Here is a 23,586-nt window from a genome sequence, read left to right as displayed (position 1 = left end):
TCACAACATTATATAGCTGTTATAGTCAGGCGTTATAGCAACCTCCATTGTTACTTGTATACAACGATAGAACTTTATAACAGTGTTTACTGTCGCCCTAATGCGCTTGATTTGCGCAATAAAGGTTCGAAACGAACTATAATGTGTCTTTCGTTGTAGTAGAGATGACAACTCAAGAATAGGACGATATTGTGATATTGAGACATTTTAGATCGTCGTTACAGTACATAGTACTATAGTGGGCACAAAAAGTCTACAACAGAGTGATTTGGTGATATAGCTGAGTTTCAAATTATATTTATGTAGCTTAATTGCCATATATAAGGTTGTTAACGCTCGTTACAGTTGTAGTGATAAACTTATCACAAAGACACTTTTTTAGAAGAGTATTGTTTTTTTATAACTATTATAGTCCCTCTATTACACAATAGTAGTATAACGGAGCCCTTATCTCTTTTAAAACATTATTACTGTGTATAAAAGCAGGCTAGCAATGCTTTTAAATGCTAATTCAGTTTCGTAAAGGCACTTCTATCGCTCTTCTACAACAATATTGACGTTTTGATTCAGCGTAATTAATGCGACAACCAATATTTTTTGAAGACCCAATTATAGAAAATGGTTCCGTACAAAATATAGTTCACGTCAATGAAGAAATGGAGAATTATTCAAATGGTTACAATGATTCTAGATGTGACAGTTTTTCAGGTCAGGCAAGTACCAATGCAACTTTTCTAAGTTTGTATGCACTTTCTAAGTATATCTTGGACACCAATGGCTGATAAAAAAGGTGAAGGAAAACATCTTGAGGAAACCTGGACTATAAAGTCTGAAATCAGCAACCCGCATTGAGCAAGCGTGGTGATTAATTCTCAATCCTTCTCCGTGTATGAGGAGGCCTGTGCCCAGCAGTGGGACAGTAGTGAGTGAGGCGGCGCGAGGCGCAGTGTGGGAAACAAAATTAATCGGATGGAGACATGTAGGTACGTAGGTTTAATGCTTGTCTTGCTATGTAAACTTCAAAACAACGTAATTAATAAGAGATATTTATTTTTTCTATAATTAATAAATATTAAAATACCTAATGGATTTGTAGTACGAAAAGTTTTAGCCAATAGGTAGAATAATTAATCACAATAATAACATTCATCAGGGATGTAGTGGTCATAAATAGACATAATACCGCAGCCCCGACACCAGAAAAAAATGAAGCTTGGTAAAGATGTCATATATTTTTTGCGCATGATGAAGTGCCTTGGTAAAGATGAATTGGTATGTAAACCACAGTTAACACAATTCTTATTTAACACAAAATGTGTAATTTCCCACGGCCATTCCACTTCTGCAAGTAGCTTGAAATCGTCACGAGTCAAAAACTTATCGATGTCTATAATGACTACCATTTTGCAGAACATTACACTGAAAAAGAAAAAAAACAACACTATATTGACAACCTTTGGGGGAGGCCTTTGCCCAGCAGTGGGACAACACAAGCGAATTAAAAAAAAAATTGACAACCTCAGAGTATAAAATAATAACGAAAAAGTATAACTCTGACGTCGTAGTACCTGCAGCTGTATAGTAAACCCATATTTTCTGACGTGGTATTTTTATTAGTTTAATAAAAAGTATTCATCACATTATGGAATAAGGACAAACAACAAAACAAAGAAACAAGCTCAAAAGGAACCCTAATTTCATGTAATGGTGGTTGTATCTATGATAACGAGTACTATAATAGAGTTTAGGAAGCTGGAAGTATGTTTATGTCTTAACATTCGTAATTGTTTTAGTTAAAGCTCATTAATTCGAAGGGGGCATTCAAATATTGTCGTAAACCCATATATAGTTTATCAGTAAAATTACAGGCGCACGTCATTTTCCCCGTAAGAGACGAATAATTCGATTACAAAATAATATCTAACTTACCACGGTCTCCTCGTCTCTTCTGATTTATCTTTTATTTCTTTTCTAAATAAAACACTGAGCCACTGCAGCAGAGTGAACGAATGTAAAATGAATGAATGATGAATATTGTAATGGATTCATGAACTCTTCTACAGTTCTTAAAAAGTGTTTAGTAGTGTTGCTGTGGCTTGTATGTCACCAAATATAGAGATTGCGTTACTGTTACATCACTACAACGGGCCCAAATTGTCATGCCTGATATCGTTATAGTTGTACTTTAAGACTGAATGGAGATATAATTGCGCCACTTTCTTTGTAGGTGCACCTTCTTTGGCCTTTTATTTGACCATCGATTAGTTTTTACAAAACGTTCTATGGCCTTCTATACAACTAACTTTTGCTGGTTGGGAATCTTGTTGATATTTTTCAAAATATTTTTTGATAATACAAGCTGTAAGATTGTTTTCATTGAAAAAGGCTGCAACGCTCAAAGATAGGCCACAAAAATAAGTATTTTTTTCCAAAATGTGAGTCTATATATATTGTGGTAACTGAACCCTGAAGGCTGGTTTAAAATACAAGAGTGAATGTGAAACATTCTGAAACTGCAATATATATAAACTAAGCTGAGACCTTAATCTACTTACAACAAAAGGATAATAAATTAAATAAATAGGTTTTGTGGTAGAAATTCCTTTAACAATTATTTATTGCGTTTTCCTGGGTGTTTTCCCGCGTCCCGTGTCCGTACCGGGATAAAAATATAGACTGTGCTACTCTCAGATAATGCAGCTTTCTAATGGTGAAAGAATTGTTTTAATTGTTTTAGTAGTTTTTGAGTTTATCCACCACAAACAAACAAATAAAGTTTTCCTCTTTATAATATTTATTAGTAATCACAATTAATTATAAACTATAATAATTTATTATCTCTCTAATGTCTTAGTGCGTGCTACTGCCCATTGCTAATTATAAATGTGGTTTATAAGTATATTATTATCTACCACTTTAATTAGCAATTAACCCCCTGGAACGGTCTTTGGGTCATAAACTGACCTCGCTATGTATTTAAATCTACCAATATCTCTCACTATCTAATCTAAATTACGTATATCTACGGGGGTATCAATTTGATAATGTCCATAAAAATAGATAAAAAAAGAAAGTGTAAAACACTTGACAACAGGTACGAGCATGAATACCTGAATTATACCTATGGTCTAAGTAGATAATAGATAGGTATGGAAATTAATTGAATTCCGAGTCTACAGCGTTAGCATACCTACTCTCGGATTTCCCATTCTTCAAACATAGCTATCTCGCGCTGTTTTTAAAGTAATTACAAAACCTACCTAGTCCATTGTTTGTTTGTCGCTTTGAAAAACCGACAAGAAAATCCACCAGTGTGAAAGCATTATGGTGAACACATGGGAAAAAAGTAGGCACCTATGCTAAAAACATACCAACTAGTCTTAATAACAAAACTTTAATATTTTGATTTTGATTTGTTTTATGTTCGTGATAAAAAGGATTTGCGAACCGCGTCGTTACGGATGAATAGATACATAGTCGCATTTATTAAGGTCACTATGAATAAACAATGTTCGGGAGTCCCGCGCGTCCCGTGATACAGGTTTCAAGTTATTAACCGCCTTAAAAACTCTTGATCATCATCGTCTCGTTTCTAAGAGCTGTAAAAATCTCCCTCTCCATTTTTTTCATATAGTTCATTGTAATATCAATCTCTGCTCAACCTCTAAATTATTAGGATTTATATTCTACAGCAACTGTCAACCTCAATTTCCGAACGGTCATGTCAACGTCAAAGTCACATTGCTCAGTAATTTGAGGTTATTTTAGGCAAAATAACACGTCTTTTACGAATTTTGAATTAAATGTATTAAAATGAGTAAGAAACTGAATAATATGAAATGGGAGTCGGTGGCGCTGGATGGCTTTCCCGCGTCCATGACCGACAAATTCCAAGGATTTGTGGGGTTGGAAGAGTGCACAGACTATAGTTTTGATAAAGAAAAGCGGTCTAAGAAGGTATGTTTACTTCGGTTATAACCTTTTTGGTCTCTGGTCAGTACTAAAATTATAATTATTCTCTACTGGTTCCCTGGATTATCTTAATTTTTCTTTTATAATAAAATTGAGTGATCGCTAAAAGCGTTGGTTGCATTCTTTAACTTGTACTGCATGAGAACAACATTAAGAATAAGTGCAGTCAGTGGGTTATCTTAGTGCCTTGCCCTGTAGCTATGCTTAATTCTTAGATATTTAAATTATAAAATATCGAATAAATCTTTTGCTGAAATAAAACAGAATTGAATAATATTGCACAATAATTGTTTTAAACTGTATATAAAAGTAAAAAAAAGATTTCTACATTTCTGAAAGCTCTATTAAAGGTAGTTTGTCATCAACATAATTTCAACATTATGAAACTTATACTTAATTCTTTCAGAACAAACAAAAAGAAAAACTCAAACCAGAGAAACCTACACAGAAAGAAAAAAATGTACAGAAGAAAGAAAAGAAGAAACGTAAATCTTCTGAAAGCTTACCGCAAGAAGTACCAAGCAAAAAAGTAAAACTAGACAACGGTTTCATCGTAGAATCATGTAACGTAACCGCACCATCTTTAGCTAACAGTAAACAAAAAAGGAACAAAAACAAAAATAAGAAAAACAACAACAAGAAAACAAAAGAAGTAAAAAACAATACAGAGAATAATGACTCGGAAGCACCAACTAAAACTAAAAATAATAAGAAATCTAAGAACAAAAATAATAAAGCTACCGATTTTGTAAACGGTAGTGAAAATGTTCCTAAAAAGGTGAAAGCAAAGTTAGGGGATTTACCGCAGTCTACGTCAGAGTTGACTCCAGAAGATATGCTGACTTGGGCCGAGTTTAAATTGCCGGAACCAATAATTAGGGCTTTGACGGAGCTGGGATTCAAACAGCCAACTAAAATACAGCAGTTGACATTGCCAGCGGCTATTCACGGTAAATATATATTTGAAAAATTTTACTTCAATCGCAGAAATGTTTTAGGTATTATTTTGGTACTTATTGCTTACGGCGTACTTATATACTTATGGTTGCTACATATATACTTATAAATACATATTGTAACACACAGACCACGGCCAACAAGCATGCTCATCACACAAATGTCGACCAACCCAGGAATCCAACCCGGGACCCCAGGTTCGGTAGTCCGGCATGGTGACCATTGCGCCATTGAGGTCGTCGTATTAATTATAAATACCTATTTACTTTTAACAGGACGAAGAGATATCCTCGGTGCAGCAGAAACTGGCAGCGGAAAAACACTAGCTTTCGGTCTACCAATCCTATCTGGAATCCTCAAACTAAAAGAAAAAGCTGAACTTAAAAACCTGGACATCTATGACATACCATTCAAAAAATCATCTGCTAAGAAAACAAATACTGAAGACACTAAAGATGACAAAAAGCAAAGATTTAAGAGGAAAGATAGGAAAAGATTCAATGACAAAAAGAAAGAAGTGAAAGAAGTAGTACCACCCAAAGGTAAAGATAAAGAATCTTCAGAAGACGGCTACAGCAGTGGAGTTGAGAGTAATGATGAATCTGAAGGTCCAAAACCAAAGCAAGACAATTATACAGATGATGATTATTTAGAAGAAATAGAAGTACCAGTGAGAAAAAGAGAGAATTCTGCTGACGAAGGAAATGATAGCGATGATGATGAGAATTATATTCATCTGTCAGATATGTTGGATTCTGATGATTTGGCTGAAACTAGCGATGATGATGATGATGAAAATGCTAGTGGGGATGATGAAATTGAAGGGGAAGTTGAGAGTGATGAAAATGATGATCAAGACAGTGATGTAGATGATGAGGAGGACGAGGATGATTTAGAAGCAGATGATAATGATGAAGCTGAGGTGGAAGATGAAGAGGGTGAAGAGAATAGTGATGTTCCTGATGAAGGAAATGAAAATGAACAAGGTTAGCAACTAAGGTCAAATTTAAATAATTGCCCCAGTTTAAGTAACTTTTTATTTCTTTTACGTCAAAACGACTCAACCAATTTATACATATAATATTATTTGGTACACAAATTGTTTTTTTGGAGATTTTTATCCAAGGACAGAAAGAAGTTCCCCTACTAGGTGGCTGGAAACATCCCATTTTAAATAGAATTTACTTTAGTATTGATATAATACACTCTTTGAATTCTGCAATGCAGTAATTTTATTTCTGTAACTTCTAACTTATATCAGACATACAGCACATTTTAACCAACTTCTAAACTATTTATTTCCAGGTATAGGCTGTGTAAAAGTGGTGGATAACATAGAGATACCTGGACATGTGTCAGTGAAGACCGGCAAGCCTTTGTTCGCGCTCATTCTCACTCCTACCAGGGAACTCGCCATACAGATCAGTAGGCATTTGATAGCCGCTGCTAAATATACAGGTATGTAAATGAGATTATAATAGAAATCAGAAATGTGTATAAAAATAGGGCTATATATAAAATAATTAAGAAGCTGTCAATGTCTTGAGAGAATATCTATGTGGATAAGATTTGTATGTACAGGTAGATGTACGTAATGTACTGAAAAAACATGAATCTGGATTTGTTTATTTTTTCAAAAATAGAATGCTTTGTCACCCCCAGATTGGCATAGGCAACTGCGAGGAACTGCTAGTAAAACAAGCATGAAAATCAGTAAAGAAATAAGCACAAACTTTCAAAAAATACTTAAATACTTATTGGTGTCCTCAAATTCAAACTTCTGCATTTTTTACAACAGATAAAACAGCAAATCTTTCTTTATCTTTTCAGGTATAAGAGTAGCGACGATAGTCGGCGGCATGGCGGCAGTGAAACAGGAGCGGGTGCTCCGCTGCGGGCCCGAGGTGGTGGTGGCGACTCCCGGCCGCCTGTGGGAGCTCATCACCCAGGGCCAGCCGCATCTGCAGCAGCTGGACTCTGTCAAGTGAGCAAAATAGTCCTACGAAACTTGCGCTTGTCAGGTATAACCATATAGGAAGGAAAGATCAGCGGAGATGCCATAAGGAACGTAGGTCAGGAACCTTCTTGTAGGTCAAGCAACGTACGGAAAGCATCTATTCATCATATATTACTATCATCTATTCTCTTCTATATCATCTTTTACTAGAACTAACGCGGCGTTCGGGTTCCTTGACAAATCTGTAAAAGATTGATCTTGATAGCTAGTAACGTTCCTCGTCCCCCGCACACCTTCATTTTGGCTCGCTATTTTGACATTTCCGCTATTCATTTTGCTCTCGTCATTAAAACCATCACAGTATTCCGGAATTTAACATATCTAGCTAATCTAGATCTCTTTTTTTTCCAGGTTCCTAGCAATAGACGAAACAGACCGCATGATAGAGCGCGGCCATTTTGAAGAACTGACTCCTTTACTAGAGCGATTGAACGTTGACGAAGAACGCCGCGCCGCCAGACAGAACTTTGTGTTCTCCGCAACCCTCACTATGGTACATGACCTGCCCTCGCATATGAAGGGGAAGAAGGTAATATACACCCCTTTTTTTTGGTGATAGGAAATCACCATAATTATCACTATTATGCAAATTGATTTATAATAAAACATATTGGTCCGCCATCTTGGATTTTTGCTGCCATGTTGGATTTAGTTTGATGTCACATGGTTACTGAACGTATTATCAAAATTGCAGCTCAATCGGTTAAAGATATCTGCTTCAAAATTGAGTTGCAAGATTTCACTCGAACATTTTACTTACATTGCAAATAAAGCTTTGATCAAAAGTTTACCATAAATACAAGGCTACATATCCCATACTTGTTCCTTCTTAATCAAAAATCTAAGCAAAAATCTAGAATTTTGAACCTTAAAGAAAGTTATACAACGAATAGCTATATTTATTATCTGAGACAACCATTATATGACTATAAAATGCTATATAAATCTATAATTTTACCCATTTTTAACCGACATTAAAAACGACAGGTAACAAAACACGGCAAGATATTGAACAGGAAGATAGAAAAGATGACTCCTCAACAGAAGATCAATCGCCTTGTCAAGTTGATCGGCATGACTGATATCAAAGTTGTTGATATTACTACACATAACTCTGGTAAGTAAACTTTAACCGACTGTGCGAGAAAGAGGTGGTATTTTGTGGTTGTGTCTTGAAAAGTTGAAAGCATTCATAGCATGATGAGAGTTATATTTGGAAATGTAAACATTTGAGTGAGTGGCTATGTAGGTATAACGTCAACTGTCTTCTAGTGGAATTCCCACCAAAATTTGTGTAGCCGATCAAAAAATAAAACGGAATAAACAGACGAAGAAATAAATCTAAAATAAAAAAAATATGTAAAATCATACTAAAACGTCAGTTGTTCTTGAATCTACATTAAGCTGAAGAGATTTTTGACTTGAACGCGAAAACTACTAGTCTGATTTGAAAAAATATTTACAGGCTACATTTGTTCCGCATATACTAAAAATTTTCTGATGTACGCGGGTCCAACCACTGGCGGAAGTTAGCTGTATGTATTTGTACTAATATAATCTTTTTTATACGTGACAGGGACAGCAGAAAACCTAACAGAGTCGCGAATAACTTGCGCTCTAGAACATAAGGATGCATACCTATACTATATTATAAAGAGGCATCCTGGCAGAACCATAGTGTTTTGTAACTCTATTGGCAGTGTAAAGAGGTATGTTATTTTATATTGAATCTATGGTTAATCTGTTTTTTTTTTTTTGGCCTTTTTAATAGTGGAAAACCTTATTTATACACCTTATTATAAAACATTGTTCTTGAAAATACCGGCTTTAGTGCAAGGTTTAGTTAGACCATTACTTAATCAAATTGGCCATTTAAACCTAGCATTAAAGAGTTTTTTAACCAAATGAATTGTGATATATATTTTTCTTCAACAACTGAATTTTTTTTTTTTGTTTTGTCGATGTTAAATTAGAGAATATATACGATTATTTTTTATTTATTAAGGTGTACATTTATATTTTCAGGCTAGCACAATTATTCACGCTGCTCAAGTGTCGCCCTCTACCGTTACACGCGAGCATGCCGCAACGACAGAGAATCAAGAATTTGGAGAGGTAAGTTACAGAAGAATTTCAACAGAGAGAAAAATATAAAAAAAAAAAACTTAAAATATAAATCAACACGACAACAAAAAATTGTTTTCAAAGCTTAGTTTTACATAAAGCAACTGCCTTAATCCGATGATCCTCAGCAAAAGTGATAGTCTGACTTTCTGTTATTAAATTTCTTTCTCCATCGTGAACCATGAAAACATGAAAGGTTCTGAATAGTATAGTTATTTTATTTATTTATAGTTAATATTTATTTTTTTATAGTTATTATACATAGTTCAGTACTTTTTCGAGGAAAACATATCTTAAGGCCATTTTCACTGACAACATAAACGTTTCTTGTTTTTCAAACAATTGTTTACTTTGATTAAACCTGAAAATTGCATATCATTTAGTATCCTGTATTTTCAGAAAGTGCTAATTCTCATTTTTATACCTTTTTTCTAGGTTCCGCGACGACCCTCACGGCATACTAATAGCAACAGACGTAGCAGCCCGAGGTCTGGACATCCCGAACATATCCCACGTGATCCACTACACACTCCCGCGTACAGCGGAGGGCTACGTGCACCGCAGTGGACGCACAGCCAGGGCCAGTGCTGAGGGACTCACTATACTCATCATGGACCCTTCCGAAGCTTATAGCTATGTCAAAATGTGTAGGACGCTGAATAAAAGTAAGTTTCTTATTTTTCAATTTTTTTTAGCTGTTTATTAGGAAAAAAACTGGATTTTTGGAGTGTGTTATTGTCGTCCATGTAAGTGGACGGTATTAGTATTTTACCGGGGGTATGTAAATGCATGCTAAATAAAAGAAAGTTTTTATTTTTTGGCACTAGCTATAAATATTTACACATAAAGTCGATATTCCGAAGATATCCCACGTGATCCACTACACGCTCCCGCGTACAGCGGAGGGCTACGTGCACCGCAGTGGACGCACAGCCAGGGCCAGTGCTGAGGGACTCACTATACTCATCATGGACCCTTCCGAGGCTTATAGCTATGTGAAGATGTGTAGGACGCTGAACAAAAGTAAGTTTCATAGTTTTAAAACATTTTTTTCGCCGTTTCGTCCATATTAGTGGACGTCCAAGTGATTTTTAGTCACCTTCAAGCTAAGGAAAGTTAAGTATTTTTTTTATAACTATGTGAAAATGTGTAGGACACTCAATAAAACCAAGTATTATAGGTGTAAGTTTATTATTTTGGTTTTATATTTTTATTGTCGTCCATATAAGTAGACCTGCAAGTGGTTTTAAGCTTTTTGACAGCTAAAGAGTATGAAAAACATCATGCTGAATACCGGTAAGTTGCAAATTTTTTGCCTTAGCTATAATTATTTACACATAAAGTCGATATTCCGAACATATCCCACGTGATCCACTACACGCTCATCATGGACCCTTCCGAGGCTTATAGCTATGTGAAGATGTGTAGGACGCTGAATAAAAGTAAGTAATATAAAAGTCTGTCTGGTTTTAGGTAGTTTCGACCGCTTGTTTAGGTTTTGACGCTGTACAGAAAATAGCCATCAATAGAACCGAGGAACTACCTTTATTATTTGACTGATACAAAATTAATTATTTTATACTTAATTTAGAGTTCCCCACTTTATGTAACCTTATATACCACCAGACTTTTGTCACCCGCAGTGTAATGGCGATGCGATATTCACCGAGAATCGGCGATGCAAAGATTACGCACACGCCTCTAGTGGCGACATTTAGAAGCTGTCTAAGAACGACACTGACAGCCTTTTCTATACAATTTATGTCACGATAAAAATTTGCACAATTTTCTTTTTAATTTTTCCGCGAGGTATTTTGACACAAATTGTATGGATTTCTGTCAGTGTCGTTCTTAGACAGCTTCACAATTTTGACACTAGAGGCGCTAGTTAGAATCTTTGCATCGCCAATATAATTATCCGATTGTTTACTTTAAAAATTGAACGTGAAAATTAAAAAAACATAGTAAACAATTATTTTAAGAAAACTGATATCAATGTTGTCGGAGAACTTGGCCCCAATTAATATGTTAATGTGTTAAAAATAATTATTTAATTATTTCATACGCAGTGTATGTGAAATAACTTATTGAAGAAATATTTAGCAACAAAAATTATCTCCTTCTCAACCTAACTTCAAACACAACAACTTATTTTATACTTTACTAACAAAAACAATAAATTTGTCCCCAGCATCAGACATCCCGACGTTCCCCGTGGAGTCAGCAGTCCTCACTCCTCTCAAAGAACTGATGGTGGTAGCCCGTGAGCTGGATGCTCTAGAACTGAAGAAACGAAGGTCGGCCCAGGCTCAGGGCTGGAAGGAGAGGGCGGCCAGGGAAATGGATATTATTATTGATGATGATGATGTGTATCCTTTTTGATATCTGTAGTTTATTTATTAACTAGGTTCCGCCGGCGGCTTCGCCCGCGTAGAGTTCGGTTATATCGCGTTTCCAAGAGAATTCTTCAAAAGTCCGGGATAAAAACTACCCTATGTTCTTTCTCAAGGTCAACTCTATCTCTGTACGAAATTTTATTAAAATCAGTTTAGTGGTTTAGACGTGAAAGCGTAACCGACAGAGTTACTTTCGCATTTATAATATTAGTAGGGATTCATTCTAGAAAGGCTTACAGTCTAATAACACGACAAGACAGTAACAATAGTTTAACACATTGGTATTAACACTGAAGATTTTTTTTAAATCGGTTATGTTACATCATTTTTTTAATTTGCTACTCGTAACGTAAAAATATTGTTACAATTTGGTCCGCTATTTGACTTTTTATCTGTGGCACCGTAGCTCTTAAACGGATGACTTGATTTTACTAGCTATAGGCTCTTAAATTCGTTTCATCAAAATCGGCTCTGCATTAAGTATAGCTTTGAAAGCAATTTATTTATTTTTCAGTAATAAAAATCAATACATTATATTATGTTGTAAACTATCGATGCACTTAGGTGCATAGTTTATTTCGAGGAAAATCAGTCTCTAGTATCTATTAATTTCAATCCAAATCAAATCTCCCTTCACACAATTCCCTTAACTCTGCAACCGCAGTCCTGTAAAACAAGTGGACTCTTCAATAGAAAAGGCGCTAAAAGCCAAACGTCGTCAGTTGGACGCCATGCTGTCCCGGCCCATCTATCCTCGAGGCTTCTCCTTCAAGTACCCCACACTCAATGATGTTACTGCCTTCCAGAGCAGTGAGGAAAATGCTTTGCAGGTATGTTATTGTAGTTTAAATTCTAGATTCTAGAATAATCTTAAATTCACCAAAAAAAAGTAAAAAAAGTCTTGTAATGTACCAACCTCTCAAGTATGTGTGTGGACTTGATTCCAGGTCAGGCAAGTAATAACGCAAGTTTTCTAAGTTTGTATGTACTTTCTTGTTTGTAGGTATAGTAGGTACATATATACAAACTTTGAATATTATAAAATTAAGTACGTAGGTTATACATAGGTGTACTAATTAACAACATTTCAAAATTGACACGACCTTTAAACAAAAATACCATTTCTTTATTTTCTTATCCTGAGTTTAAATATATTTTTTATTCCTTTATTTCTGAAGAAAAAAATAATTATTTGATCTCATAATAAATTTTATAAATACAAATTACAATTCATACATGTTTTCTGCAGGTCATGAAGAAGGCGATAGAATCGGGCCAACTGAAGAAAGAAAAGAGAAAAAGTAAGAACGCGCCTCTTTTACAACTGCAGAAGAAATTAAAACAATAAATAAAAATATTATTTCGTATAAATAAAATCTATACAATTATATATTTAATTTGTTTCAATTAAGTGAATCCCTTACTAATATGATAAAAAGGAAACATTTTTTTTGTATGTTAGCACCCCAAAGGCTCCGAAACTAATGAACCGATTTGACTTATACTATCCCTGAGTAACATAGGCTATATTTTGTTTGGGTACGGGGAGTCGTTCCCTCGGGATGCGGGTGGATCCGCGGGAAAACAGCTTGTTGAATATTCAAACATTTTAGAAGTGATGTTTTCTGTCAAGAACTAATATTTTAATTTTTTTCTTGACAATAGTAATTAGTAGGTAGCGTGACCGTGATGACAACAAATTAATAGGCAGATACGAAATGACACGATAGAAGTAAAAATATTAAATAAGCATGACTCCGCTCTCTGTTGAATGATGAGAACAATGGACTTTGAATTATATTAGGTACTAGCTTTTGCCCGCAACTTCGTTCGCGTGGAATAGTGACTACCAGCAGATTTTTGATTTGACCAATAGATGGCGCTATATGTCCGGAATAATTTTATTTTTATTTTTTTTTTGTAATAAAAACTATCCTATGTCCTTTCTCAAGTTTCAAACTATGTCTGTACCAAATTTCACACAAATCGGTTCAGTAGTTTAGGCGTGAAGAAAAGACAGACAGACAGACAGAAAGACAGACAGACAGACAGACAGAGTTACTTTCGCATTTATAATATTAGTTTGGATGTACCTACTTACACACATTTAAGTAAGAATGTACTAACATGACCAAAGTACAGTCAGTATCAAACTCTATACCACTTAAACCAAATTATATACCTATAAAATATCATTGACTTAAACACCCTCTACTATCTTGCGTAAGTAACTGACAACTCATCATCTGCCTAGCCTTTTCCCCACTATATTGGAGTATGATTCCAGGTTGGATGCAGCTAAGAACCAGTGCTCTACATGGAGCGACTGCCTATCTGACCTCCACAGCCCAGTTACCCATGCAATATTAGATTGGTAAAAAAGGCTGATAATGAATTGTTTTTCTTTTGCTGACTGTATCTTTATAAAACAGAATGCACCTACTTCAAAAAATACATGATAAGATAGGTACTTCTAAGGCACCTATCTACTTCATCTGAGTATCGGCACGTGTCAGTTATCTTAGAAAATATTGAGAAAAATAAAAACAATAGTGATTCAGGCATAACGCCTATCTATACACGTTTGTTGTTGAAATGCAATAGGATATAATGAACAATAACAATAGTGAATTACTTAAATAATTTTCCTCGAAGGAATATTCAAGGAATTAGGTAAACTGAGTTTGTTAAGTGCCACGATACTGTGACATCATACATTTTGGACACCTAAAGTATCAATCTTGAGATTGCATATATGCATTTCTTCTGCATCAAATCGATTCTAAAATAATAATCTATACCTACCTACTAATATTATAAAGCTGATGAGTTTGTTTGCTCAAAAGCGCTAATATCAGGAACTACTGACAGATCCGATTTGAATAATTCTTTAAACGTTAGATACCACATTTATCGACAAAGGCAATTTTTTATCCGGGTTCATGCGGAAGTACCCACGGGATGCGGATGAAACCGCTGGTAGAAGCTAAAGGAAGTATATTTCTTATATAGGGCAAATGAGTTAAATAACATAAGGTACAAGTATCTACTTATCAATCTTTCCTAGACACAGCAAATCAATTTAATTCGCCGTATCTTTATCGATAAAATAAAACACGAAAAGATTGTTTAGTTCGTAGATGTTTACCTAATAACTCGTAGCCATTACCTGGCCGACAGCCAAGATAGATCTTACCTACGCTCGCTAAAATTATCTTCCAGACATTGATGATAAGTTTGCGAAGATTTTACCGGCTTTTATTTGCGGCTTTTGAAAACCTGTGCTAATCCTTCTTGCAATAATATAGAACTTAGTTTGGATTAAAAAAATAAAATAAACTAAGGGCCCCGCGATATGGATAATACTAGATAATAGGGGGCCAATTTTGAAATTGACACAGAAGTCGGATTTTTAGAAGGAAGTGCACACAAGTATAATTCTATTTTGAAGGATATACTGTCTGTTAGTTTTTTCAGCAATTAGCAACGTAGGTACCTACTTGGAAATCCTGTAAAAATATGGGACGTAGGTTACATTAAAATCAAACGAAAATATAGATTAGAATTATTTGATATAATTATTACCGAAAATTGCCGTCCAAACTTCTTCATTTTCATAATAATATTAAGTCATCGTCATTATCAACTTAGGATTACACTTTGATTGTTTACTACACAAAATTACGTGGACGTGCAGTGAAAATAATAATTAATACTTAATGTAAGAGCTTCAGGCCAAGGCTCATAGGACGGGCCTGGCGAGGCCACGGTAAGGCCTTTGAATCGACTAGCTTATTGCTCCCCGCGTGAATGTTTCCTTAAAATTAATTATTGCTTATATGCCTTCATTCCCAAGCCGTATTCTCCGAGCTACGATGAGGGCTTCATATTCCTAGAGTATCAAGTACACTTAAAAGCAATATTTCTAGATAAGGGACTATAATATGAGGCCACGGTGCGGTTCTATAAGCCATGGCCTGCGAAATCAACTGCCTCAGTAGGCACCACAATTGTTTGCTCTTAGACGCTTATGGTAAATTTCACATATGTCTGCACCCACTTAGAAGCACTGCACAAGCGGACCGAAAGGTTACCGATACATATTTTTCAAAGGAGTTTGAATTACAAAATTACTACCACACTATTTAGAGGACATTTAAATGACTTCTGAGAAGTACAAAGAAACTAATTCGCATATTACTACAAAATATAAGTTTATCTTTCTAAACGATCACAGACAAGCTTCTGGTTCTAGATCCTTCGATCCGCTCCTGCAGCGTGAATAGGAACGATATCCAAAACATAATTTTCTATGTTGTCGAGAAAAAAAAATGAAACTAAATTGTTCTATAATTGTCATACAGGCTACGTTACATACAAAATCAGATTCCAAATAAAAAAAAAACATTAGGTATATTCGAGAACTTTTTGAAAGACTGGTTTTGATTTTGCGTTCCCGGAAACACTGCCATGCATGACCCGATTTCATTAAATATATTTTATAGCCCGTTTTTACGTAGGTAATGGACAACAATCGTACGAGACCCTTAGAATGCCCAAACATTTATTAATGCTCTGTCCAGTCTTTCAAAAACTACTGAATTTAAATCAATACAGTCTTTTAACTCTTGAATGAAAATTATCTCAAAACAGATTACAAGAAGTTTAGGCTCGAATCCCGTCGCACGCGTTTGTCGATCGCAACCATCTCGCAACGCGTTGGCCCATACCATGAGCGGAGCGGAGAAGATTTTAAACTACCCAGGTACTGCTTAGTATTGGGTTGCCCGGGTAACTGGGTTGAGGAGGTCAGATAGGCAGTCGCTCCTTGTAAAACACTGGTACTCAGCTGCAACCGGTTATACTGAAAGCCGAAACCAACATATTTGGCAAAAGGCTAGGCAGATAATGATAGTTATACTGCTGAGAGGGCGATTTCGAGATTTCTCAACATAAACTCTTTGGAGTTCACGCGTCCGAAACGTCGGCCGCATACGACAGTCGCGTGCATCGGAATACCAGCTTATGGCCCAAGTTCACCGGTAACATAAACGTCAGTTTTCTTAAAACAACTGTTTACTACGAATTTGCAAACTAAACAGTCATTTAAAAAAATATATGTTTATAATGTTAACTTGGGCCTAAGCATTGGAAGACAAACATTGCCAAGACAATGGAACTACACGGTCATAAAACTATTTCTTATGTAAATCGAGGGCACAAAATACATAGGTACAGAAGTCAATCTCATGTATGTACTTCACTTTTCATGCCTAAACTCGGCGGTCGCGCTAGGGTTGTCAACTGTTTTATGCGCATAAAACTAACGTGGTAGTGGTACTCGTATCTAATTATTTGATGTATTGTTGAGAATAAAACAGGAAAAATGAAATATAAACCAATAATAATAAAATATTTAATGTGGCATACAAGAGGTTAATAAACACTTTCAACGGAAATCCGTTTGAACGGGATACCGTTTTTCAGAAACCGCAATTTATAATTTTGTTATTCATACATATATACTTACCCTACTCTTTACTTGTGAAAAAAATATTTTTGTATGTAATGGGTTGGTACAGTCCCTGATCTAAGCTTGCTTCTACCTACAGAAAACTTGATGTGCGAGTTTTATTTCGTCTACCTTACAACATAGTCTCGCCATGATCACAAAAATTATCAACTCCTACTAGCAATAATCTTTGAGGGTAGGTAGGCAGGTTCGCCTGGATCGACACTAGCAAAACTTATTACGGCATTGGGCCAGAGGCCGCCGCCGGGGCGCTTACCTACCCACCTAACTGTACCTACCTACTGCGTTTATTAAACGAACCATCGAAATATGAGAAAATAAGTAGGTACATACTATAGGTAATACGGCAGGCTAAAAAAACGACAATTCACTGTTTATTGTTGTATAAAACAACCGTCAACTTGTTCAATTATAATACGAATTTTGTTGCTCCATTATTACTTTTTCTTTTGTTATTAAAATTAAAAATATTACAGTCAAATTACAGTTAGGTAGGTATCACAACGCGTGCACATTTATCTACCTTTGTGTGACGCGCTTATCTCAAGAAAACGGCAGCCCCGCTCGCACTGTTTTGAGTTGTTTTGAGACAGCGCGTCTGTGAACACGCACACATAGACACCTATGTCTGCGTGACTCGAACGCGCTTTGTATGTAGATTGACTTCTGTACCTATGTATTTTGTGTCGAGGGACTATATTCTATAAACATTCAAAGAGTTAAAATACCGCTTACAATTTTTTTTAAGCATGAAATTGACCAATTGATTTGATATTTTATTATTGCAAATAAACTAAGTTTAATGGTTGTTATTTATTTTTATGGTGGTATTCATTTTTTAATGGGCTCTCTCTTTAGTCATCACTATACCAGAGACGCTAATTTTCAACTACCTGTATTAGAAATGAATTCAGGTAGTTGACAACTGGGCTGACCAGAAATTACCATGCTTTGCATAAAAGCCCATACAACACAATAGGCTAAACATTTAGTTCTATAGATCAACTTCTTAGAATTTTCATAGACTTTAGATAACCAGGGTGCAATTCAGCAATTCCCAAGAATTCTAAATAACCACCAGCCAAGAATACACTCAGTGTTTTAATAAAGTTATATAATCAACCAGTAAACTTAGTTTATTTCTACATACAACATGCTAATCTCATATAATATATACAAAAAGATTTTAATACACAACCGCGAAAAGTGATGCAAGTCAAAAAAATATCAAACAAAATCGTTGCAAATTGTTCTTATTTACATAATCTGTATTTCTAGGTGTTGCTAGAAATGAAAATTTAATACATCCCTATTTTGTAATCAGGAAAAATTCTTCATTTGTAAGGTTTTATATCTGGCAGTGAATATAATGTGGTTGAATGGTAGTTGCTTTCATCCTTTTTATACTTAAGGATACATTATTATTCATAAGTTATACCAAATGGTATTAAACGTTCTAGCTTTATTACCTAACTCTTAATGGCTGACAGGAGACCTATGTCTAGAAAATGTATGTTCTCTGAAGTGAGAATAGTCAATCATTACAATGTCTTAGTATTATCACCTTATTCTATATGGAGTAAGCTATGATACAATTTCACTGATTATGTCAGCAATTTAATAATATCACTTTAAAACTGGTAAATCAATTGTTTACCTCTACCTACTCGGGCCAAGTTCACCGACAAAATAAACGTTGGTTTTCTTAAAACAATTGTTTACTATTTACGTACCATTTTTAACGTGAACAGTGGTTTTAAGAAAAACGGACGTTTACGCTGTCGGTGAAATAGTGTATGAGCGCGAAGACGTCACATACAGTAGTCGCTGATTAATAAGTATTATTAACTAGACAGCCATCAAAATAAATTCATTTCAATTAAATTTTCATTTTTAGCTCACTGATCTAACATTGGTGTTACTCTAATTAGTGGCCTAACACCTAATTAGCCAAGGGAATATAGACTCTATGATATTAACGTAAAAGTGAATTTCGTTAAATGGCAAGTGATATTGGCTTCGTAATAAATACCAATGAGGCAGGACGGGGTGCTGTGCCAATATATTATGGCAACATTTTAAATAAAAAAATAATTATGATGATTTACTTTATTTATTAAGGGACCATTTTACCCCTTGAATTTTTTTAATTTATGGGTAAACTCACCCCAAGTTATACATTTTACTATAATTTTGTACAGGTAGAAAATACAATTCTACTGTCCAAGTCACAGCTTGCGTCTCCAATTTCTATTAAAGTCCCTATTTAAGTTCTGGGGTGCTACAATCCCTACTAACTTATGACAGCACCTAGTCATACAGTAGATTAACTACAAGACATTAAAAGCACTTATAATTTTTACAATGGTCACCCCGCCCGCATATAATGCTTACTTCAAATGTTGCCAGAGTAACTAACGTGAAGTAAATTCATTATTGCTCTGGATACAAGAGGAATGAAAGTTATTTAGGCATATAAAAAACAATCAAATTGTTTCTGATACAGGAATAATAATATCTCCAGTTGGTCTTAATTATAGTGACCAAGTTATATCTAACGTAATTAATTGATCATACTATAAATATCACATTTGAAATGTATAAGTACTAAGTCATGCACATTCCAAGAAGTGTTGGAATAAATCCATTAACTTGATTCAATTTTAATCATGATTAACCAACAATAATAATCGCCAAGGATAGTCAACATGTTCTATTTTACTTAAAGATGTTGAAAATAAATTGGTACATTACAAACTATAGAATTTATTTCAGTCTATATGCCCTGAACAACCTTCATTCCAATTGTAACCGAAGCTGTTATGGCAACTCAATGTGATCTTCATCATACAAAATTGTCATGTTATTATTTTCTATTATACCAAGGCTTTTGCAAGCAAACTCATTCACTCAACGCTCCTAATTTAGATCATTTATGTATCTAGGTAGTTAGATGGGTCATACAAATTGTTTATGTCTACAAGTGACAATAATTTTGCTTGCAACTTCTTAGCACGTTTTCGAGATCCATTTGTCTGCCAAATCATGAGGTAGTCATGTTATCTGATCTATTTTTGTGCAATAGAGGATCAAGCACCAATGTCTACAATGAAAATAGCAGATCCTTGCTCACATTACTATAATGTTACCACTTACAATACAAAAGTTCACAGTATTCATAAGTTTATCAAGAAATAAGAACATGCAGAATACTGATTATTTGCTCAATATCAATGTTCCAGAAAAAGAATTGATCACTTTATCCTATATTTACAAAAAGGATTTTTTTACACAATCTATGGCTAAAGTGCAGTGTATAAAAATATTTGACGGAAGTAAATTTTCATAATTCGCGATCTCTAGTGTTGACTGGCAGACAGAAGGTATCATTGGACTGGTTAGCACTGGCTGTGTCTACCTAACTAATGATTGAGCCTGACTCCAATAATGATAAATGAGTATTGACAATGATAAGCATTATCATTCAAATCAGCACTTATTGCTTATCCTAAATGTACTTGGACTATATTAATAGTAGTACAATTACTATCCCAGAGCTGCCTCGAGCGGGACTGTCAGCCGGCCAGTCGCGCCGATTCGCCTCCAACTATAGAATATTTACATCAGAATTTCACTTTTCTATGTGTGTTCAAATTACACTAATAAGCGTTGGTACCGCCAAAACTAAACATTCTCCGAGAAGGCTTAACTTATTGCCTTTGATTACCATTTCACTTTTTACTTAATTTACAAGGCCAGCAGAGTCTCTAGTTACATGATTGTGTCACTGTGATGTATCATAATAAATAAGTCCGCTTACACACTATAAAGTCTGAACGGAAGATAGTTCACAACCGATTACGGCGGTTTCTTATTGCCCTAAGGCGCGCTCGGCGCGACCTCTCGGATTATATGTCCCCATTTTGACTTATCCCGATCCTCTTGATGAACTCCTCCTGTAGCATCACTGTCTTGATCATGTTGGGGTGTGCTCCGTAAGCCATGGTCTGATCAGGTGTGGAGCAGTACTGCTGGGCTCCATCTGTAAGCATCACGCCTTGTCCATTGGTCAGTGAAGCAGTTGACTCAATAGAGTTCCAGTATGTTTCACTAGGCGAGCTGCTGTTGACGCCGGGCGGAGGGGCCGCCGGCGCGCCGGTGTACCTGAAGTACGGGTTCTTGAGATCCAGAGTGTTTGATGATGTGATGTTAGTACCTTCTAGGTTGATCTCCATAGTGACATCATAGCTCTGACGTTTGTTTGCTAGCAGTAACACGCGACCAGTGAGTGCTTGCCCCTGTTTGGCAAAGATAGGGGTCTCTAAGAGGCATCGCACTTGGTACCAATGTGTGAGTGGCTCTGTGGGGGCAGTGGACAGCCATATGTGCTGCTGTGCTCCAGCAAACAGCACATCAAACCAGAATGCCAAGCCGTGGCACGTACCTGACTGTGTCAGCTCAAATCTGAAGGGAATTTCAATTCTATGTAAATCTGTCTCATGTGCATTCAAGAAGTCTACTACATGTCGCTCTGACCTTGCCATACAGATACGAATGTCAAATGTGTCCACAATAGGCTGTCTGAAGTACTCCTTCATGGCAGCCGTGCGCAGTGCACTTAGATCAACTCCATGGAAGCAGGTTTGGTACCAGAAGTTGGCTTTGTTATACTGTTCCATGAACAGTGCGTCATCTGTGAATGGTGCTATATGGAGGTCTCCTCTTGTTGGGTACATGTTACCATTTGGTTTGAGCCACTTTTTCGCATGCAGGTATGTTTCTAACATTCGCTCATTGTACAGCATGTAGCCCATGGGCTCTGAGATGATCACGTCCACAGCCTCAGGGAGCTCTATCTCCTCGATCTTGCCGGCCACCACCGTGATGCGGTCGTGCAGCCCGTTGGCGCGCACCAGCGCCTGCGCGTGGTGGGCCATGTTACTCGCCTCCACCGCGTACACCTTGCGAGCGCCGGCCTGCGCAGCAAAGAACGACAAAATACCTGAGCCTGCACCAACGTCCAGCACCACTTTATTCTTGAAATCGTTGATGTTCGACAGTATAGCGCGCTGGTACGAGCTCGTCCTCACGTAATCCTGCATCATGTTCTGCTGTTGACTCAGGTAACCATAAAACTGGAAGTACTGCATCGCCGACGAGTCTTCCGTGCGCACCGTGAACACCGACGACGACCTGCCCGCCTTGGTCTTCGTGACGAGCAGGTGGAAGGCCTGACAGTCGGCGTCAGACGCGAACTTGAAGAATAGCGTTTCATTGTCAATCGTGAATATGTACGATTGGCCAGCGACGCGCGAGCACTCACTCTGGCTGTGGACAGGGAACTCGAGCACCTCCTGAGCCAGCACCGGGTCCGCACGAATCACTTTAACACTCAACCCCTGCGGGTCATAATCCACGTTTACGTTTGTCGGAAAATTGAAGCGCGCTGCGAGAGCACCTTCGCCACTCACCGCCGATACCGTCACCGCGCGAAACGTGTTCGCCATTTTATTGAATTGTACGCGGACTCGCGGCTAAAGTTAATATTGTCCACACGCGTTACGGCAAACAAAGAAAAATGTCGTTGAGAAGTTCAGGAGGCCGGCGTAAAATCGATCATTCACAAACTTCCTCCCTCTTTTGTCTATGGTTGGCAGCGTGCTGTTTTATTATGACTTTTTTACGCAAACATTTAGTAACGCACAGGTAAATGGAGAACAGCCAAGGATCGCAACTAAACTTGTAGGAAATAAAATAAAATATTGTTTGTAAAATAAGAATACAAAACAGAGGAAAGCATTTGACTTAAAATTTTGTTAAATCAATTTTATACGGTGAAGTAATAAGATTATAAAATGCATCAAAAATTATGATCTACAGATTCGTTATTTTGGTCACACTGTACCTCGAAGTTTTTGAGCGAATTTACAATTTACCAAAAAGCTTTGACCTTACTGGAGGTTACCCTTAGAGTGTATTTATGGTCTAACTCCGGTATTTTCACATGCGTTGTAGAAATTCTATTTTATTTATTTATTAATAAGGTATATCGATATTTTTTTTTATAAATAAGGGGAAGGCAGTGAAACGAAAGGTGAAGAACGGGGGTATGATGTTGCCGTTGTCCCTACTACGTAAGTGTACCTTTGCCAAGTTAAAAAAAACATTGCACCGAGCCCTTTGAGCCGAGACCAAGATATTCAGATTTCTGATCTCTCGGGATATTCGGATAATAATCTGACTGACTTCTTTTCTCTTTTCATTCTCTATTTTATATTTTTTTAATCAGCGGCGGCCCTAGCCATTGCGAGGCTACGTGCGGCAGGTCTATGCGAGGCCCTTTGTCCTACGTGACAAGTCTGTGTTGCGAGAGTAAGCTGATGTTTTGATTTAGCTGAACGTCATGATGGAGGAGAAATGCTCAAGTTAAACAAATCAATAGAATCACAAAATTTTCGAAGTTTTGGAATTTTCTTAAGACTAAAATCTTTAATTAAAGCAGAATAATCAAATGAATGAGGAACGTCATTTTCGATCGAAAGAATAGCAAGGGCTGAAAGTCGATCTTGTGTCATCGAATTCCTTAG

At 36.3% G+C, this 23,586-nt stretch overlaps 2 protein-coding genes and 1 long non-coding RNA gene across 3 annotated transcripts; 1 reads left to right on the top strand and 2 right to left on the bottom strand.

The window, feature by feature from the left end:
- Window positions 1-1,033: 1,033 nt before the first annotated feature.
- On the bottom strand, window positions 1,034-2,324 carry LOC135118730 (uncharacterized). The gene is made up of 2 exons (XR_010277745.1): window positions 1,930-2,324; window positions 1,034-1,419 (listed from the first exon to the last, which is right to left on the bottom strand). It is a non-coding gene; the product is annotated as an uncharacterized LOC135118730 (long non-coding RNA).
- A 1,391-nt stretch (window positions 2,325-3,715) lies between these two features.
- LOC110381154 (uncharacterized protein) lies at window positions 3,716-12,858 on the top strand. The gene is made up of 13 exons (XM_064041444.1): window positions 3,716-3,957; window positions 4,379-4,922; window positions 5,205-5,915; window positions 6,235-6,387; window positions 6,760-6,913; window positions 7,298-7,475; window positions 7,934-8,063; window positions 8,523-8,655; window positions 8,972-9,061; window positions 9,506-9,735; window positions 11,262-11,439; window positions 12,131-12,296; window positions 12,716-12,858. The coding sequence occupies exons 1-13, from the start codon at window positions 3,814-3,816 to the stop codon at window positions 12,812-12,814; spliced, it is 2,910 nt and encodes a 969-aa protein (XP_063897514.1). The 5' UTR covers window positions 3,716-3,813; the 3' UTR covers window positions 12,815-12,858.
- Window positions 12,859-15,021: 2,163 nt separating this feature from the next.
- LOC110381158 (histone-arginine methyltransferase CARMER) lies at window positions 15,022-22,677 on the bottom strand. Its single transcript, XM_021341382.3, has one exon. It carries the CDS (start codon window positions 22,504-22,506, stop codon window positions 20,908-20,910), a length of 1,599 nt encoding a protein of 532 aa, XP_021197057.1. The 5' UTR covers window positions 22,507-22,677; the 3' UTR covers window positions 15,022-20,907.
- Between the last annotated feature and the right edge of the window lie 909 nt (window positions 22,678-23,586).

Source organism: Helicoverpa armigera, chromosome 25, assembly GCF_030705265.1.
Source record: "Helicoverpa armigera isolate CAAS_96S chromosome 25, ASM3070526v1, whole genome shotgun sequence".
Taxonomy (NCBI): Eukaryota; Metazoa; Arthropoda; class Insecta; order Lepidoptera; family Noctuidae; genus Helicoverpa; species Helicoverpa armigera.
This window is presented reverse-complemented; position numbering and strand designations above follow the sequence as displayed.

Excerpts from the sequence above, each read along its gene's own strand:
- LOC110381154 (XM_064041444.1), top strand. The coding sequence starts at position 3,814 with ATGAGTAAGAAACTGAATAATATGAAATGGGAGTCGGTGGCGCTGGAT. Across the intron at positions 6,388-6,759 it reads AGCCGCTGCTAAATATACAG|GTATAAGAGTAGCGACGATA; the intron begins GTATGTAAATGA and ends TTATCTTTTCAG. Across the intron at positions 6,914-7,297 it reads CAGCAGCTGGACTCTGTCAA|GTTCCTAGCAATAGACGAAA; the intron begins GTGAGCAAAATA and ends TTTTTTTTCCAG.
- LOC110381158 (XM_021341382.3), bottom strand. The coding sequence starts at position 22,506 with ATGGCGAACACGTTTCGCGCGGTGACGGTATCGGCGGTGAGTGGCGAA.